The 19,759-nt window shown below is 53.7% G+C and overlaps 4 protein-coding genes across 4 annotated transcripts; 1 reads left to right on the top strand and 3 right to left on the bottom strand.

Annotated features, from left to right (window-relative positions):
* Positions 1-8,117: 8,117 nt before the first annotated feature.
* COCSUDRAFT_33921 (hypothetical protein) lies at positions 8,118-8,897 on the bottom strand. Its single transcript, XM_005645364.1, has one exon. It carries the CDS (start codon positions 8,774-8,776, stop codon positions 8,621-8,623), a length of 156 nt encoding a protein of 51 aa, XP_005645421.1. The 5' UTR covers positions 8,777-8,897; the 3' UTR covers positions 8,118-8,620.
* A 308-nt stretch (positions 8,898-9,205) lies between these two features.
* Positions 9,206-10,119, bottom strand: COCSUDRAFT_57423 (dihydroneopterin aldolase; the record flags this gene model as incomplete). The annotated part of the gene is made up of 4 exons (XM_005645363.1): positions 9,206-9,252; positions 9,438-9,598; positions 9,763-9,875; positions 9,991-10,119. 4 exons carry the CDS (start codon positions 10,117-10,119, stop codon positions 9,206-9,208), a joined length of 450 nt encoding a protein of 149 aa, XP_005645420.1.
* A 1,498-nt stretch (positions 10,120-11,617) lies between these two features.
* On the top strand, positions 11,618-12,555 carry COCSUDRAFT_18256 (initiation factor 3; the record flags this gene model as incomplete). Its single annotated transcript, XM_005645362.1, has 4 exons — positions 11,618-11,829; positions 12,033-12,123; positions 12,244-12,321; positions 12,448-12,555. Coding segments are annotated over 4 exons (489 nt in total), but the record flags the coding sequence as incomplete, so codon positions are not given.
* Positions 12,556-12,806: 251 nt separating this feature from the next.
* COCSUDRAFT_48445 (hypothetical protein) lies at positions 12,807-19,653 on the bottom strand (the record flags this gene model as incomplete). The annotated part of the gene is made up of 17 exons (XM_005645361.1): positions 19,235-19,653; positions 18,967-19,086; positions 18,718-18,816; positions 18,481-18,608; positions 18,027-18,216; positions 17,796-17,888; positions 17,380-17,570; positions 16,944-17,126; positions 16,558-16,642; positions 16,021-16,227; positions 15,469-15,699; positions 15,140-15,268; positions 14,677-14,859; positions 14,072-14,158; positions 13,559-13,761; positions 13,191-13,290; positions 12,807-13,019 (listed from the first exon to the last, which is right to left on the bottom strand). Exons 1-17 carry the CDS (start codon positions 19,382-19,384, stop codon positions 12,807-12,809), a joined length of 2,592 nt encoding a protein of 863 aa, XP_005645418.1. The 5' UTR covers positions 19,385-19,653.
* Between the last annotated feature and the right edge of the window lie 106 nt (positions 19,654-19,759).

Raw genomic sequence — 19,759 nt, 5'->3', positions numbered from 1 at the left:
ACTGCTGCCTGCTGCTGGTTGCCCGGGCACAGCCTCTGCGTGCAGTAAGGCCGCCGGCAGCACAGGAGACAGCCGTGCGCTCAGGGGTGCCCAGATCACATGGACCAGGCTATGGCTTTTCCATGAGTTGTAAGCGAGAGAGCCAACGAGCACCGCCAACAGCAGCAGCCTGACATCCTTCCACCTCATGGGCTGTCCCTGTCCAGTCAAGAAACTTCCCTCTCTATGTGACTCGAATTGATCAGTATGATAGTAGCAAATTCTTATAGTGCGCCAGGAAAGATGAGACATAGACAGTCAACACACAGGAATGCATGTGCATGGAATGTCACATGCCAACATACCTCCGCTCACATCTCAGATCCTGCTGCAAGCTAATGTACACAGCATTTTGCCCATCACAAAGTCTTGTAAGGCAAGGTTCTGCCCAGAACGGCAACATGATTTATTGCGCAGCATGTCGAGACGACGGTGGACGACCGGAATGGCTGATCGGATTCACTATTCAAAAAATTCTGCTTGCCGATCTGAAAGCAAAGCTGCACAAAGAGTCTCCAACTCAATTAAATAAGGGCGAGACTCCCGACTAACAGGAGTGCTCTTTATAGCTGAACGACCGCCACGGGACAGAAGAGTCTCATCGCGGCTACAACACCTACTTCCAACATCAATGGAATGAACACATACACATGGCATTGCCTGATAAGAAAGTCAACAGTGTGCCCCTTCTGTCTTGGGGCTTTCGTACGTTGCGCGACCGCCAGATTAGTAACCGGCTGGCCCCCCGCTCCGCTTCTGTGAGGGGTCCCACAACAGCACCTGCACCGTGGATCTTGTGCTTAAAGCTGGGGTCAGGGTTTGTTAGTGTGGCAGCAGAACCATTGCATGCAGAGTTTATCATCATGATGATGTTCTAAGCAGATTTGCATGACGCATCAGTGATGCCACAGCCTGTGAGTGTGCCGCACAGTTGCCAACAGTTGCAACAGTTGCTGCAGGGCGCATGCGGCTAAAAGTACGCGGCACTAGTGCGCCGACATCATCATGCAACCCTAGCTGTACAGCAACCCCACATGTCATGCAGATCTCAATGCGATTAGTTGGGGGAATATATGCATGTCATTTGTAGCCTGTAGCTAGCTAGATTCAAAATTGGCAGCGCTTCCACTACTAGTACCAGGCTGGCTGGGCTTCTCATCATGATGTTACATGCATTACAGGTGGCCACGTGCCACGCGACTTGATGACCTCTCTTGCCGCATGCAAAGTCAGGATTCCTACATCCATAACGCTGGGTCGTCCCTCAGCAAGTGCTACGCATGTTCCATTACACCGAGGAGCCTGTCTTCGCGAGCAGCATAGATCATGGCGGTGTTTGGCGCCAAGCCTTGGTCAACCACCACCAAGAAGCCATGGCTCTCCAGCAGCGTCTTCACCCTTTCCATGCGCCCTTGAATGCAGTGTACCTCCACCACCACTTGCGCCACCCCCTCCCACTGGGACAGCCCCAGCAGCACATCCTCCTCATCTCCCTCGACATCAACCTGGGTGTCAAACAAGCGATCAACAGCCACCGCCATGGTAGAAAGAAAACACATGCACTTCAAATTTACTTGGCGGCAGTTCCTTTGCTGTGTGCACCCAACCCTGTAGCCCATTTACATGCAAGTCATCTGGCAATGTCAAGATGAATCCAATCATGTTGGGGGAAGGCGTGCAGCGATGAAGGAAGATACCTTGAGCAGATCAATCTGCGTCACAGCATGATGGTGCATGAAGTCATCAAGCGTGATGACCTGGCAGGCGTACGTGCTGGCGCCCTCAAATCGAGAAGCATGCATGCAACCAGACTGCAGCGCTTCCTTCTCTGCCGGCCGTGACGTGGAGTTCCCAGGCATCCTGGGATAATAAGTGAAGGGCGCTGTGCCAGCGCTGCTGCCAAGCGCCACAGGGACAATTGAGACCTGCGCAATGCAACAACGATTCTGCATCATGCCTTGCTCAATCAACAGCCACCATGGGCACCTGTCACGATTTATATTCCGTCCGAAAACTCCTCAAAGGAGATCGTCCCAAGAGTGCGACGGCTGGACACACCTGCGCCTCAGCTCCAAAAGCTTCCAGGTTCTTACTGAGGTGGCAGATGCTGGGCGGAAGGGGCTCCAAGGCCCAGATGTGTTCTGGTCGTTCGCCCCTCTCCCTGGACAGAAGGTATAAGGAAAATAGCCCTGCCCACATGCAGCACCACCAAACTATGAGAGGGCAACTTTCAGGGAAAAGATGCAATCTTGGGTGACATGGAGGTAAGCATGAGAAGGGCCTGCAAAAAGGCACCTATATTGGCGCCAACGTCCACCACAACATCCCCTTCCTGCACGGTGATGCCATGCTGCAGGTAGCAGTGGTCCTGAAAGATCTCTCGGTACAGGAAATGTGCTTCTGATGGGCTGCTGGCGTGCACCTCCCAGCCGTTTGGCAAGCACACCAGCTCCTGTTCCAAATCATCTTCGATCGCCTGCACACCAGGCGCTCAATATCTCCCTTGACTTCTCCAGGGCCTCCAATGACTCACCCTAAATCACCTGCACAGTATGCAGGCGCTCAATCCTTTCCTTGACTGTTCACATAACCAGCTGATGATAAAGCTATTCTGGGGCGGATCTGCACCCTACCTCAGCATATGGCTGAGAATGGAGAGCTTCTCTGATGTGACTTGCAGCCACTGCAGCGCCGTCCTCAGCAGAAATGTCTGATTGCATCTGCTGGCAGCTGCTTCTCATGGCATCTGAATGCACAACTGCGGAGAGTGCGGCAGACAGCTTTGCAGCAGCTTCCTCCGCTGACGATTCCAGAAGATCCCTGCCAGGCAGCACCCTGGCAAGGTTCATGTGCTCCAATTTGTCCGCCTGCAGCATCATACCGGGTGTCATATCTGCAAGCCACCCGGGCCTATCTCTTACTTGCATTATAATAACGCGATACAAGACATGCATCGCCTTATGGATTGGAGACATCCCACAGTGTAACGTACCCACATGAATTGGTCAAATTGCAGAGGGTAGACGACTGATGGCAGGCCCGCTCGAAGCGCGGCCGCCACAGTGCCGGCGCCGCCATGGTGCACAAGCGCACAGCACCGCGAGAAGAGCTGTGCATGATCCACAAAGCCTTCCGTCACAGCCAGTGCGCCACTGTTGCTGTTCTGGCAGAAGTCTTTGTGCGCAGTAAGGAGAGCGTCCCATTGGCCTGCCCAGCATGTGGTGGACATGATCAAGTGTTGAACACAGTATTGCTGGCTCTGCATGGGACGTGGGCAACAGTTTGCATGAGTAGAAAACATGAAGCAGCTACCACCTGTCAGCAGTACGCCGCGCAGACCGGATTGCTTCAGAGCAAGCGCCATGACGTTCACCAGGCGTGTTGCATCGCCCAGGAGCCCCATCGAGCCCATGCTTCCAAAGTCCATGCAAATAAGTGGGGTCTCATCATCCAGCAAGTTCTTCTCACAGCTAGCGTCATCAAGATTTATGGAGCCAGCAGGCCACATCAAAGGACCCGTGATGGCTGCCTCAGAAGTCCCTAATAAGTGTCCACATCCAGGACTATAGGGGGCACTTGACACGTTTGTATTTCCTCTGTCATAACTGCTTGTTGATTTGCTGGGCGTGTCGCTGCCATGGTCATCTTTTAGACTGCCCTCTGCCTGCTTCCTTGCCTTTGCAGCTGCTGCGCCACCGCTGTCTCTTTGCGGGTTTGTATTAGCGTTCATGTCCGGACACTGCCGGCTGCTCTCTCGCATCGTCCCATATGCTAATGGCTTGCAAGATCCACAGACCTGTGTATATATTCATCAATCGGCACTGCTGTCATCTGTCAAGATCAGTGACAGGATACTGTTGCTGTCTTATCATTAGCATCCTCACCTCAATTGATGATGGCCAGTTGGCCGGCTGATTCACAAGCTGGGGGCTAAGGCAGAGCAGCAGGAGCGGTGCAGGTGGCAGCCTTGAGGCCGTCTGGTAGGGGACAGCAGGCAAATTAAGGCGCTGCTGCCTCCAGACTCCCCAGCGCTCTGTAAATAGCGGCCACATCCAGTGCTCGATCTCCGCCCAACTGACCCCCTCACCTGAGCCATACACGGCTGCGGGGTTAGACATCTTCCCTTCTTTGAAGGCAGTCCTGCATAACAGCGGTGTGCATGCAGTATGTCAGGGAGAAGTAGGAAGCAACCCACCTTTGTGCTGCAAAGCGTCCCACAGCCGAGGATAAGCAGCCTTCAAGCGGGCCTGGAATGATACAGGTGGAGGGTATGGCAGGCATGCCGACACCACCACGCTGGGCACCCTGAGCGCCTCAGCTATGTGGAAGGCTTCCAGTGCAAAGAGATTGTGCACAATGAGCTTGCGCGCAGTGGCACTGCAACGTTCCTCTTGCTTGGCTTCCGTCGCGGCTGTCTGTACAGGGGCTTTGATCTGGACCCCAAGTGCTTGTTCGCATATCGCAATGCAAGCCTCCAAATGCTGATCCACGTGCTGGGTACCAGGCTGGGAATTTTTGTTCCAAATCCGCGCAGGTGGCAGTGACAGCCCTCTGAAGAATACCCCTGCTGGTTCCACCAGAGGGAGAAGCCAAGACTGCACAGCGCAAGAAATTTTGAGGCACTGCGTCCATTCAGCAAGCGTGCTGCATAAATACTGATCACTCAGTTCTTAGCTTCTCTGTTGCTGGTACCTGACGTGTGAGAATTGGGTATCGTCATGCCTTTGCCAAAAAACAGGCGTACCTGGTGATGGATATGGGATGCTATGACGATGTTGGTATTTTCATTAGAAAGCTGGATTGCTAGCTGTGCCAAGGGCAAAATATCGCCCACGGATCCAATCGCAAGTATACAGATCAGGTCGCGCTTGACCATAGAAGGTCGAACTGATCGCGTTGCCTTGTAAAAGTTAATATGTGTGATCTCTTAGCAGACTTCACAGGACCTATGGATCCCTGTGGACTGTTGCTGAAGAGTTTGAACACAGGTCAGACAATGACAAGGGAAATTTATATCGACACTCGAGTGGCGATGCCCTGCTTCACTTGATGATCACGAGTGTGATGCGAGTCTCACTGCGGTCCTTTGACATCTCAAAAGTCACTTCCTTGTGCTGAAAGGATTTTGAGATATACAGGGATCGCTAGAGCTTGAACTTTGGGCGGTGTCCCGATTATTCCGTGGTACAAAGACTGACCAGCCGCACATTGCCCGGAGACAAGGACCAGCGAGGCAGCCATTGGAATCTTTGAAGATTGCTTCTGTACTTGGGATCGCCAACTAATTGCCTAAAGACCGGTGAGTCTAGCGCGGTAGGGCTGTGCATGTCGACCTAGCTTGGTTAGCGCAACGTTCCATCGTCAGGCCCAGAAAGCGCGCGTTACTGGCGGCCCTCTCACACCTGCAATTATATATTATTTACTGCTAGTTTGGCATGTGTAACGGAAGGCGTATCGATCATGCGGCTGCGGCGCAAGGGTGCGATGTTCTGAGAACGCGTGGGAACTCTTGTGCAGGGACAGGCAGCTCAGTGATGGCAGTCATTGCCAGACGTGGTGCTGACAAAGCCCATGTGCTGTTAGTAGTGGGTGTTGCACTCCTGGTCCAAGGCTGCCATGGCCAGCAACAACAAGTGGCTGATCAGAAGAGCACCACTATGTCCTTCCTGGCGCCCCGGCAGTCAAACCCCCTGCCCCTGCAGACCCTCAGTGCAGGCCCGCCCCAAGGCAGAGTGAAGGACGCTGTCACCCCCATCGAGCGGGGCGATGCCACCTGGGGCTCCTTCCTCACTAGCACAGACCTGGACGGCCTCAGCAACAGCCCCACAAAGGTGAGACCTCTGAACATGCCCGTTTCTTCCTTGAAGCATAATTTCTCCTGCTCCTGAAGGTGTTGCAAAGGCCAGCGGATGGCAGGGGGCATCTCAAAGTTTCTTGCACTCCTTTGTGCAGGGGAGGGCGACACTGAGCCTGAGCGGGCCGGACACAATCTCTTTCAATATCACGCTCAACCGCCCCTTTGACATCACCAACCAGCTGCAGTCCGTGCTGCTGTCAGTGCCAGCCTTCATTAACTCCTCTGCCGTCACGCTGGCTTCGATGTATGGCCCCAACGTGACAGTGCAGATGGTACGATCCCCCCTCCTACAGTCCTATTGTATTCCACTGGCTCAAGTAACTAGGTGACCTCCAGGAAGGGCATCCAATTTCAACAGGTACAGCAGGGATGTGTCAGAGACAGGCCTTAGCCCAAGGGTGCTGGCCAAATGTATCTCCTGAGATTGGCACTCATGCTCCAGTTGTGAGGGAAGGTGGGATCATTAGCTTTCCTGGCTTCCCACGATAAGCACTGTGGGTTGAGGGGACTTGTGGGGTGATGCAGACGCAGTTCAACAACGGCAATGGCACGGGCATCATGATCACCGGCAATGCAGCGGCGGCCGTGCCGTTCCCGGCGATTGTCTCCAACCTGAGCGCCGGCCATGCGGTCATCAACCTGTACACCACCAACTTCCCTGAGCCGGTGACGCCCATGGGCTGCTGCAACAACGCAGAGGTGAGGACTCAATCCACTACTGCCCCTCTATCTGGGGCAGGGGATTATATTACCAAGGAACAAGGTGCCAGTTCTTAGGACTTGCTGCATCAAAACATCCCCGTAAAGAGCGCTGCATGTTTTAGCAAACATGAATTTGCTAATATTGAGGGGACACAGGTCTGTCATGAGCCTGGGCTTAATCATCCTGTAAACAGCTGCTGACTGCCAGAGCTGCCGGCCTAGAAACGGCAAGCAGCGCTGATCTTGAGGGCCCAGGCTCTAAAATTATTACTGCTGGCGCTGTTTTATTGCCGACTCCTGCTAGATGTTCCTTTTAGTGGTGGATCGTCCATCCTGCTTCACAACAAAAAAGGTGGGGTTGTGCTGAGTACGGATGTGGGTTCTCTACCTCGCAGCTGCGGAGCGAGGGGAACTTGGAGCCGCTGAATGCGGCGGCGCTGCCGGTGGGGGGCCTGCGGCAGGACCACCACGGCGTGGAGCAAATGCCGGTGACTCCCGGCAATGCGCTGCCATACCACGCCAACCTGATGCCTTTTGACGCGCGCATCAACACCACCGGCGGCGGCACCATCGGCATGCTCGTCGCTCCCGACAACTCCTCCATCGTGCGTGCCAATTCCCCCTATCATTGCAGGGGAGCATAAATCAACTGGTTCACCATGTCATTGCTCTCCTGGTCATTTTGTGCTCCGCGCTGGCTTCCATACCTTGTTTGCATTGCTATTTCATTGTGTCTGCAAGCTTTGACATCTTTGTGGAAGGACCCCCTCTGTAGGGCCACCCTTCTTGCATGACGAGTTGTTTATAACGAATGTCCAAAGTTGACGACCACCACCACCAGAACTAAATTGTGTGTTAGGAAGTCACCTTGTCTGTCGTCCAGCATGGCTCCCTGACACTGTTTTCACTGTAGGCACCCAGTGGACCACAGTAAGAAGCGCTCAAGTGCAAGCGCATTGTATTGTAAGTAGCACTCAGTGGTGAGGATGTCAGTGTCTAATTGCCGTGCTGTGGGTGGTGTGCAGACGTACAACGTGACGCTGGGCGGTCTGGCGCCGGGCAACGAGATCTACAACGTTTCAGTGTGGTTCCAAATCGGGCGCTCGCGGCAGCTGGGCTGGTTCCCCTACTCCCTCTACTCCTTCGCCAGCAATCGCCTGCCCACACCCAAGGGCGGCCTCATTGCCCCAGTAGACGGGTCCAACTTCACCCTCGCCACCGGCTGGGTGGGCAGGTCAGTTCCCCAGGCTGATGTGGAGGGATCAGTCAGACAACTGGGCAGCATAATCTGCAAGTTTTGATCACACCCAGTTCCTGCTGAATCCTCCAGCACCCGAACTGCTGGCACTCTCATGGCGTGTGTTGGTCAAGTATTCCCACCATGAGGTTTGCTTGGTGTAGCACAATCCTGAGATGTGTAGGGTGCAGAGTCTGTGGAACCGTGGAGATAACTTTGCTGGAATTGTTGCAGGGTCATCAATTGTAGAAGGGGCTGCATTACTGAGCGTGGGCTCTCCATGTGCAGGTTTATTGACCAGAGCCCTTCCAGGGCGCTGAGCACCAGCGCAGCCAAGTTCACCTTCAATGACCCCACCTACGATTTTGGAGTGCAGCAGCTCCTCAAGGGCAATGTGTATATTGTGATCGGCACCTCAGACCACCCGCAGGGCGAACTGCAGGGCCACGCTGTGCTGGGGTATGCAGCTCAGCCGGCCAAGCGCTGAAGATCTTCTGGAGATCTAAACCTGCCATCCGTGCACTCTGGTGTCCACTAGCAGACTGACAGCAGCGCGGCGCTCAAATGAAAGGAATGGTCAAGATTCACATCAAGAATTTGAATTTCATTGGCTAGACAATAGCACAGTGGGATGATCACTGCTGGCCTGCATGCCCTGTGTGATCTTGCTTCTTCACAGATTTTTCATTTTTGACAGTTGTTTTCACAAAGTTGTATGGAGCATAAGTACCTGCCGGCCACCCATGCATGCGATAATCAATTTCATAAAATAACAACGTTATTTATTACCTACCAATGTTTCTTGTGCTGTTTAGGCTGTGAAGTATATATGTGAACAAACGTCCACATTGTGTGAGTTGCTTATGTATGTTGATATGGGGCGTTTCCCAATGCGGATTCCTCACGGACAAGGGAAGAGAAATGCCGGACTGCTTCACCATGAGACCCTGTGTGCATGAGCGTTCTTCTAATCAGCAATTATAATTATATGATTATAGTAGTGTTGTATGACCTATGTATCACACCTGTGACTAGTATGGCTTGTAAGGCTCTTGATCTGACCGACTTATTGCAATAATCAAAAATTTGATCTGTGATCTTGTCCAAATCACAATTTCCCCCGGGCTTTGTTGGCAATAATCAGCACACATTCATTCAATTTTCATTCACTCAACGTTTATCACAGGCATGCGTTCTTCACAATACTCAGCAAGTTTTGAGATCGGTCATGCAAGCAGATTTGATGCTGTCCACAACAGTGAGCAATCTAGTGACTTCACGAGCACCGGTGTCCCTATACTAGATCATGTGCCGTAAACGACACAGTGCCGGACTGCTCTTGAGAAATGCCAATGTCACGTTTCTGCCACTCAGGGGATGTCATCGTGGTCGTGGCGGTACCTCTCAACCTCAACACCTGCAGACAACATTTGCGCTCAGGCTACCTCGAAGAAAGTTCAGGATTGCGCTCGTCCTACTCAGAAGTAAACCAGGAGAGAATGCATACATGCATCAGGATTGTAGGCAGGGAGGGGCTGCTCTGGACAATTCATGGAGGGGTACATGCAGTGACCAGACGGTAGTACTGCACAGAGTGCTCACCAAGGTACTTGACCACGCCCTCAATGGCAACTTGGGGCTTTTGGATCTTGATCTTGATGCCCAGCACCTTTTCGTAGTCCTGCAGCACCGTCCCTGCAATGTCCTCGGCCACGGACTCGAGCAGCTTGTGAGGCTTGCCCTCCATGATCAGCTTGATGTCTCTGCAGGCGAAGCCGCTCAGTGGAAACATCCCTCTTCATGAGCACTGCAATACTGTGGACCTGGCAAGGCAGAGCAAATGTCACCACATGACTTGTTGCTAGTACTCTAGTGGGGGGGGGGGGGGGGGGGGGGCAAACATGTTTCATTGAGCATAATTGCGCACTTGTACACAGCTGCGTAGTCCACAGTATCCACCAGCTCATCGCTCAGGCCAGGGGTCTGCAGATCGCAGAAGAGCTGTGCATCCACCACAAATTTTTGGCCCAGCTTATTCTCCTGCAGCCAACATAGATGCAGTGGCTGTTGATGTGCTCAATTAGCTCAAAGAATGGTACTTGATTTAAAGGAGCAATCATCTCATGCACAGATATCAGTATTGCATTGCAATTACCTCTGGGAGGACGCCATGGTATCCGTGGAACACCAGACCATTCAGGTGTATTTTGTCAGGGCCTGCTGGGATGCCTGGCACGATGACCCCCGTGGCATAGCGCCTATGCGTTGGGACGACAGTCTGCATTCCACAAAACTCACATCTGATCAATTGTTTTTTCGTCTCTATACAGAAATGCAAGTGCATGGCAAGGAGCCAGGCGTGCTTCTCACCCTGTTGTAGGACCTGACTAGGCTGGGCAAACGCCTCCACATGTGTGCGATCAACCAATCAAAGCTGAAATCGCAGATAAACTTTACGATCGTTCTGTGATCCGGATTTGAGACCTGCTCATGGACTTGTCAGAGATGAGTTGATGTGAGTGCTTCCTCAAACTAATTGTATTTTTTGGTCTATGGTGTCATAGGTCAATATATTACTATTGGGATAATTTTGCATATCATTTCAGTTCAAATGGCACAGGAGGAGCTCCCAACAGGAAAATGCGTCACATGCTCGCACGTGCCTCCAAACGCAGCTGCCTGTTTTGGTGCCGCTGATCCTGGTGCCGTGGCCTGGGCGTGAAGCTAGGACAGGATATTGTCAATGCCTTACCATCAAGGTGCAGAATTGTAAGCTGTGTTAGTCGACAAAAGACGTGACCAGACTCTTCTACTTTGCGAACACCCCTTTGATACAGGAGCAGACAAATTACTGCAGGCTGAGTACTTGTTGGAATATGCAAGGGCTGCTCAGTCCTTGGAGGACATATAAATCTCCACAAACGTTATTTCACAGCAGCAATGTGCCGTGTCCCTTCGCGAGCGTGGCTGGAAGATCGGCTCTTGGGCCCTCACACCGTCTAGTAAGTTTCAGCTGTAGACTCGTACAATTCGTCATTAAAAGTGCAGTCCATGCATAGGTCTTTCGATCAATAGCCATAAGTAGCAGATAGCCATCACAATGACATGCAGATATATCAGCTCGCTATCAGCAGCGTCTGCAAGTGCTGACAAGTCCCATACCTGTCCCAACACACATGATCCATGCAGAACCTCCTGGAGGTACACATCAGGACTATGTACTGAGGAATTTTGCACGATCGCAGGTTGTCACGTGCAACAGACCACCCAGCAGAGGTGGGGCGAGCAAAGGGGGCCGAGGTGGTGGCACCTCTCGCGGCGGCAGCAGAGGTGGTGGCAGAGGGGGCTTAAACTCTCGCGGAGGTGGCAGGGGAGGGGGCCGCGGTGGCAGCACCACAGGCTACCGGCCGCCACCTGGGCAGGTGCTGTTTGGGCCTCCCTTGCCCCCACATCTTGGCAGTGCAGTCCCCCAGGAGTGTCAGGTGCAAACGTGCTGTCAGCTGGCTCAGGTTCCCGCCTGTCCAACGCATCTTTGCTCTGGTGCTGCAGGGTCAGTTTCCGAGGCCTCCCGGCCAGGAGCCGTACCAAGGCGGCAGGGGGGGATTCCAGCGCAGGCCCTATGAGCGTCCCAGGGGGCAGTTTGACACATTCATCAACGATGAGATCGAGTGAGCAGCTCTGTTCTTTTATTCTAGAGCTGCAAGCGTCATTCTTGTGTTCATTTTGCTGCCACTGGTATTGGATCAAGGGGACAGCAGTCTGATGGCACAGTGCGCAGTGCGGACGAGGTGCGGGTGATAAATGAGGAAAAGGAGCCACTGGGGATAATGAGCTTGATGGAGGCACTGGACATGGCGGATGAGGCAGACGTGGATGTGGTGCTCATCACTCCTGATGCTGACCCGCCGGTCGTGCGGCTGATCCAGTACTCCAAATACAAATTCGAGCAGGCCAAGGCCTCCAAAGAAGCCAGCAAGAAGCAGCGGGAGGCACGGTGAGCTCAGCAGTTTGCTTAGCTGATGTCTTAAAGTGTGGGGACATTGCCCTGGACAGAATGAATATGAGAAGTACCTTGTGTTTGCTTTTTTATCCTGTGTCTCTCTGTACATGATTGCTTCACTTCGTAGACTTTTTATTGGTCCTTCTTTATGTGTCTTGAAACATGCACGCACATTTTCTGGCATGTGCATGCTGCAGGCAAGACTTGAAAGAGTTGAAGTTCAGACCGAGCACAGATGTTCATGACTACCAAGTGCGCTTGAGGGCGGCTCAGAAATTCATCGCAAAGGTGAGGTCATCGACAAAGACTCTTCGTGCACCTACTGGTGTCTCAAAATGGAAGGGGTTTTGCGCACTGTCTGCAGTGTCCATGTCCAGCAGATGAGACTGCGTCCGCATTGCTGTGCAGGGAGACAAAGTCAAATTGACCTTGACATTCAAGGGACGTGAGATGCAGTTCCAGGAGATTGGCAAGGATTTGTTCAAGGTGCGTGCTCGGCCTACATGATCCCCTCAATCCTCTCCCTTATGCTGTCTCCTAGAGTTTGGTCACAAGCCATGTCCCCCAAGGATGATAGCTTTAATATCACGATGTAGCTTCTGGGTGTTGCAGAAATTCGTGGAGGACGTTGGAGAGAATGCTGTAGTGATTCAGGATGCTCGCATGATGGGCAACCAGATGACACTCTTGCTTTCACCGAACAAGAACCTCAGAACTTGATGACTATGAAGCATCGCTGATAATCCAGTGCGCTCAATCTTAGTATGCGACTGAAATACCTTGGAACTCAGGCTAGCACTTCTTGTAACCTTACAGTTGATTCTTGACACTTATTGATACATTATAGCCATGCACTGCATCTGGTGTTTTACACTGATTTCAATTTATAACTGTAAATGACTGTTCAGAATGCAGTTCAGACGGTTTTTTGTTGACATCAGTGTGATCAACAATACGATTTAACTTCTTCGTCATCTCCTACCACCTACTTTTGAACACTTTGCGCCCTTTGCCCCTTTCTTTGCTCCTGCCCCATCTGCCTTGGCTGGTGGCAATGCAGCGCTTGCATCGATGTCTGCTGCCAGCGGCTGTGGCACATCTGTCTCCATGTAATCTGCCTCCCCATCACTGTACAGGTCTGCGTCATCCTCGACACCGGGCTCCGCTTGTGCAACAAATGATGCCTGCGCATGCATGCACTCAGCACACTCAAGGTCTCTTACATGACCGCACAAATCAAGCGCCATCAGCTTTTTCTTCGCTGCAGCACATCCTGCAAGAAGAGCAAATTCAGGGTCAGTAAAAATTGCATATGCATCGCATGAGGTCCGGCAGGGACGCCAGCAGAGGCAGACCTTTTCCCCAGCGCTGTTCAGATCCTCCGATGGCCCGACCTGGCCCTGTATGACCTTGCTGAGGAAGTCCACAAAGGGCTTCTGTGGGACGTACAGGCACCTGCGCACCAGACATGCACGCGTCATGGGCAGGCAAACACGCACTGCTGCACCCACCCTCACATATTCTTACCCATGCATCACAGCTGACATTCCAGGAGCTTGCAGACCCTGCATGGCTTGACATATCCTCTACTGAGCCCCGCCGCAGCAAGCCAACTCCCTAGGATTGTTGACACAGGGATGCAGCGAGCTGTGCAGTGCACTTGCTGGCGGAACTTTGAACATTCACACTGATCGACATCAAATGAGTGTGCGAGGCGCCGCACTTGTTGGCGGTGGCGTGCTTAACCAGGTTTCTCCAGTGTCCGTCCCGCTCCAGCACCTTGAAGTTGGCGACCACGAGCAGGCTCGCCCGCGCGCGCGTCAGGGCCACGTTCACTCGCCGCTCGTCCGCCACAAACCCGATCTTGCCCTTGCGCTGCGTCGACGAGCGCACCGCCGAGAATATCACTATATCCTTTTCCCTGCCCTGCACCCCCAGCCGCCACCGCTGTCATGCACCTCTGCCATGCTCTTCAGAAGCAGGGTATCCACAATGGCAATATAATTTGACAATGATGGGTCTGTTGCGCTGCAAGAGTTACCATGATACCATTGCAGAAGTCTCTTCTGAACACCATTCCTCTGTCAGGTGAAGGTAGATTGCAGCAAGGAAAGATCCTTTGGAGTGCAACCATCCGATTCTTCTCCTAAACTGCGCAGGACGCCCAGCGAGATTGCACGCAAGCCGTGGCAGTGTGAAGGAGATCGTAGCATGCGCAAATGCAAGAGAATGAGACCTGGAAGCCGTCGATGGTGTTCACATCCACGAGGTGCCGTCCCTCCGCGCCCAGCGCCTCCACAAACTTCGCCCGCAGCAGCTTCACCTGCACCAACCGCACTCTGCTCAACCGCCGTCCCACTGAGACACATAGTCATCTTCCTGTACGCCCAATGCCAGCTGTCCCTGAACAGGTCTCCTCCTAGAAAGAGGCGCTGAACGCGGTGAACGCGGTATTACCTCACTGACAGTGCCCCAGGCCCATGCACACAATGCAGGCGAGGCCAGGCAACATGCTAGAACTGGCAACATGGACAGAACATGGATAGAACATGGACAGAACCAGGCTAGCCTTTGTGAACCCCCATTTCATTCATTCACTAATAGGGCAATGGCCCCGGCTGGCTAGGGGCGGTATAGGTACTGAGCACCGTGCCCACGATTAATTGGGCCTTGCTTGGATCTTTTCAACAAGCGGTAGAATTTGAAACCTTTGACTGCAGCTTGTCTGCAGGACGTACCTTGCCTTTTGGCAGAAACAGCGTGCGTGATAATAGCTCTCAGGTGCGTCTGGATTCTGCAGGGTCCAGGGTTATGAAAAGAGGGCGGGGGGTGGGGGTTCACCTGGGCGGAGTAGGGGGAGATGATGGCGACCTGGTGGGAGGTGCGCAGGTGCGGGTAGCGGGAGACGAGTTCCCGGTAGATGCACAGCACCATCTCGGCCTCCTGCTTGTTGATGATGGAGGTGGCGCCCTCCTCCACCATCTCCCTCCCCGCCACCTGGAACAGCGCCAGCGGCCCAAAGCACTGCGCACACACATCAGTCACCTGTTTGTCATCTGCCTCCTTGCTTGCATGTCCTACCTAACAGGAAGCCCCTCGTCTCGACTCCTGCAAGGCTTGACCATATGCGTGCGGCATGCGCTCAGGGCATCCTTCGAAAGTTTGTGTGTTTCTCAGGACCAGGAAACCCTGCTGGAAGGCAGGAAATTGCTCACACTATAATACTGTGTGTTGGCGGGTAATGCATGCAGGACATTGTCTTCCGATGCTGAAGAGCATATGAGTCGCATGGATGGGGGCGCACGGCGTGCTCGTGCCAGGCTCGGGTGGTGCTGGCTTCGGTGCCCTCGCCGTCGCGCAGGCTGCCCTGGTAGAATTCAGCCGATGGGAACGCCGAGATGGCCGGGTGCATGCGGTACTGCGTGTCGAGCATCTGTTGCAGACGTCAATCACCCATCAAGTAGCACTCTTACAATGTTAGCAAACTCAAAGCTAAAGGCATGGAAGTGGACCTCTGCAGCAGCAACATGCGGGGTCCACAATGCGGTACTCTGGAGCCTAGCACTAACACCAGCATCAACTTTGTTTCTTCCATTTTTTTGAGGAGGAGTGCTGGAATCTCGTGCTGCTGACCTTGCATGGCAGCTTGGGAATTGTTGTTGAGACCATGCTGTAGCATGCATTGCAGGGTGCAGGTCTGGATTCATCAAGTTGGTTCTGGGTCGGCGAGCCCTGGGGACTTGCCTGCACGGGGAAGCCGGAGCTCTGCAGGCGCTTGAAGAGGGACTTGTCGTAGCCGTGCTCGACCGCCCGGGAGGAGATGACCGTGGCCGGCAGCTGCACTGGGTCGCCCACCAGATACACCTGCGCTCGCAGGCAGTCTCACTACAAACTCGGCCTCTCTGACCCATGCAAAGCGCTTGTGATCTGTGCTCACAAGTGACAGCTTTCCACACATCCCAATGATGGCTGGCATTGCAACTGCCACGTTGATAAGCCGAGATCCAACTGGGGCCCTATGAATATTCACTGATAGCCTGCCCAGAGCACCTGCTACACTTATGGCTCTGCAGTGAACCTGCTGTCAGTCCTAATCTGCCAGGCAGACAGGCGAGCAACAATGCAGATGGCATACAATGGACTTCGCAGGGTGATAGAGCCCTGCCAGATGCATGGTGGGGGTACCTGGTGGCAGCCGGTGACAAGGGGGACGAGAGTGGAGGGCTCAACGGCCTGGGCAGCCTCGTCGATGACGACCACATCAAAGGGGCGCGACATGCGCGCAAAGAGGCCCGAGCCGGAGAAGGAGAGTGTGGAGCACACGATGTGCGCCTCCTCAAGGATCGACAGCTTGATGCGGTCGCGCGCCGCCGGATTGGATGCCTGCCCGCCCTGCGCTCCCAGGAAACAAACTATCACGTCAGCCGGGACGCTGACGCTGTGACACCAGATGGTCAACAAGACCAGCAAGGCAGTGGGGATAGCTTGGCTGCGACATATCTCAAAGAAGCATCCCTGAAAAGAGCAACCCTTCCTTTGGAGCAGCTGATGCTCAGGCTGTCAGATGTCTGTAAAGACAGCATTCAGTAATGCGGGGGCGTCAAAGCAAGGGGAGTTGGAGCATCTTGTCGCTGATGATAGAAGGATGCTTCTACTTTGAGGCATGGGGGGCAGAGGGTGCAGGAGCTTTGCCTTGGCTGCGCTGCGGAGGCGCTGCTCTACAAGAGCATCCAGCGAGACAGCCTCCACCGAGTGGTGCACGGAGAGGCCCACCCGCACGATGCTGGGTATGTACCGGTTGCCCTGCCTGCCACACCAGACAGATGTCAGACCCTGCATTGCGGAGACGACTGATCTCTTTGAAGATGCATGCACCAAGAGCATACACTATTGTCCGCTGTTGATGCTGCCTGCAAGGCGGCTACGAAGGCAAGGTTGATAGTGATCTGGCCCTTTTCATCCTTGCCAAGCCAGCCTTCTGTCCCCTTGCGCGGGACAGAATGGTTCTTTGTGGCAAACATGCTTACCTGACACAAGGAACTCCTTTACCCCGATTCCGAGCTCATTGTTTAGCTCTGGCACGCTTGCATGGGCATAAAAAAACGCACCAGTCCAGGAGGCCGGCCTGCAGCAGCCGCGAGACGATCTCGTCGAGGGCGGAGTTGGAGGGCGCGCAGACGAGCACGTGCGCCTTGGGCCCCACCGCCTGCCCCACTCGCACGGGCGGCCGCGTGTCCAGCAGCCCAAACGTTCCCCGCTCGCTCTCGGCATCCCTCCCAAACACATCGTCCCTGCATGGGCCCAGAAACATCAGCCCTGTCTGCTGTCACTGCGGTAAAACCCAACCAGACATATCGTGCACTTTCCACATGCACAAAACAGCGCACCCAACAGCAAAAACGCCCAAAAAAATCTCGCGGCAGACTGCATGCAGCCCATTATCATCGTCAACATCATCAACGCTAATCAGCGGCATGCAGGCAGGACTGAGTGTCTTCAAGCTAGTAATAAGTGCTTTCATAAACCCGTCAAGCAGTAGGTGACCTGGGGTCGGCGCTGCCGGCGAGCCAGGGGGCGGCGCTGCGCCAGAGGCGGCGGACGTCGTCCGTCACGTACTCGGGCATGGGGGCTGCCGGGGCGCGCTTGATGAGGCCAGCGGAGTGCGCCGGAGCCGCGTGCAGTATGATGGACAGCAGGCCCAGAATTGTCCTCGTCTTCCCTGTGCCGGGAGGGCCCTGCACCACAGTGAACCACCATCGTGACAAGATCATACACAAAGGCAAGAGAGACCTGAGCAAAGCAAGCAGTGCAACAAAGGTAGTTTGCCACCTGCATGTCATTTTGGAGGGCTCAGCGCTTACACACACTTCAAAACAGTGTGTGCAAGTGCCAAGGTTGCAGGGATTAATAGAGTGGCAGCAGGCAGAGGGCGTGCGGTGAGGCCATGTAAGAAAGCACGCCTGAATGAGGACGACCGGGGACCGGTCGAGCCCTGCAGTCACAGCGCTCATCTGGCTCTCATTGTACTCTGCCTCCATCGCCTGCTGCACGCGCTGCAAAAAATACAGGCCCACATTCACCAAGCCATTCAGTCAAACAAGCACCCTTGGCGCTCAACTTGTGCTTCTTAGGCACTTGGCTTGACAGGGGCAGCCTGGGAGATGAAAATATCACAAGTCCATGTACCAGACCTGAGGGATGCACAGGGCCTGCTTGCCGTCCTTCAATGGAGGCTTGGCGGAGAGCAAGACGTCCTTGAAGGACAGTGATGGGAATGCATGCAGGGCCGTCCACTCGCGGATCAGCGTGGACAGGTTGCACAGGCGCAGAAGGAACCAGCAGCTGTTTGCAGTGGACAGACCCGCTCGCATGGCCCGCACCCTGCAGAGGAGACACAACCTGGTGACTGCTGCCTTTTTTCTGGGCGATGTATGATAAAATGCCGGGTCCAGGGATACTGTGAGTCAGTGGGTCCAATCTTCTTGCATGTAAACGCACCTCAGAAAAGCACTACAGAGCTCAGAAGCATGCCGTTTCAAATGCACTTACCGCATGTTCCTGAAGCTTGTGTCAGTCTGAAGCATTCCTATGCCTACATATTTTGCAAAAGACACGAGAATGAACGACAAAGTACAGGCATCGCACCTCTGCATGCCAGCAGGATTGCCTGCCTGGGAGTCATCTGACAGGTAGAAGCACACGGACAGGCTCTGCTCCCCCTCCCTGCCCTCCACCTTGCCCAGTGCATGCAGCTGCCCAATGGCATCCTCATCCTGGAGATACACAAACAAGTGAATCCTTTGTCCTGGGACTTCACAGAACATTCTGCCAAGGCAAGCACAAGCAAGCAGCGACTAGCTGTTGATAGTGCAGCTGTCGCACATTGGGATCGTCCTTTGACAGGAGGATGGCGTCGTTGTCCCTGAAAGTGCTGGCCACCCCGGCCGGCAACGCCAGACGCGCTATGAGGAAGTCATCGGTCTGCAAACATAAATCGATCAGCGACATCACACGCGCAATATGGGCACAGATATCTGTGTGTAGAGTCCCAGGCAGGAATCCAAAGATGCCACTCCTTGTCCTGAGAAAACAATCAAAACAGGCGCCGGCTTTCAATGAAGAGCATGTCACCTGCTTATAGGCTGCTAGGACTGCAGGATGTGGTTGGAACATGACCCCCTCATCACTGCCTTGCAATATGAGGGCTCCCAATTCTTCAAGCACTAGTGGCGCGAATCGGAATATGTAATCCTGCACACAGCAAGCAACACACTGAGCAAACCTGGCTTACCGCGTGACAAAATGCTTTTTCAATGATTTAAAAACCAAAGGTCAGGCTCAACACGACATTCTTCTTTGTGCAGATGTCCTAGGGAACTCTCATCAAAGCTGTCCTCACCTCTGCAGACTCGAAAGATTGGGGTAGAGCCTCAAGTTCCTTTGTCACACCACCATCCGCGCCAGCACGATCTGCCAATTCCCAGTAGTCCCAAGCTAGAAAAACACGTTGTAGGCCCTCTACACTCCCACGAGCTGCCCCTCCCAGCATTGTTCAATGCTTGGTACCTTCTCACAGAGGCATTGGCATTGCTACCAATCCAGTCAGCTGCCGCTTATTAGAAACTCATCATATTTGACTCGATGGATATCAACGAGCTCCTAGATTACTCAGACGACCCATTGCGACCTTTCGCCCATTTTCAGGCATTTACTATCCCTAGGAGGCACGCAGCCATGGCCTGAGAGCTGTGCGCTGTACTAAAATCTCGCGGTACACCATGCAAGTACTAAATGAGCATTATTGCTGCAACAACACTCAAGGCAAAGGTCAGTAGTTAAATGGAAGAGACTCGAGAGAAGAATACGCCAGCATCAATGGGCTTGCAGCTTTCCTAGCTTCCTCGATTTTGGAAGGTGCGTTGGC

The sequence above is a fragment of the Coccomyxa subellipsoidea genome (genome assembly GCF_000258705.1).
Source record: "Coccomyxa subellipsoidea C-169, whole genome shotgun sequence".
In the NCBI taxonomy this organism is placed as follows: domain Eukaryota; kingdom Viridiplantae; phylum Chlorophyta; class Trebouxiophyceae; family Coccomyxaceae; genus Coccomyxa; species Coccomyxa subellipsoidea.
This window is presented reverse-complemented; position numbering and strand designations above follow the sequence as displayed.

What these genes read in the sequence shown, in the direction of transcription:
- COCSUDRAFT_33921 (XM_005645364.1), bottom strand. Translation starts at nt 8,776, where the DNA reads ATGGTGAAGCAGTCCGGCATTTCTCTTCCCTTGTCCGTGAGGAATCCG.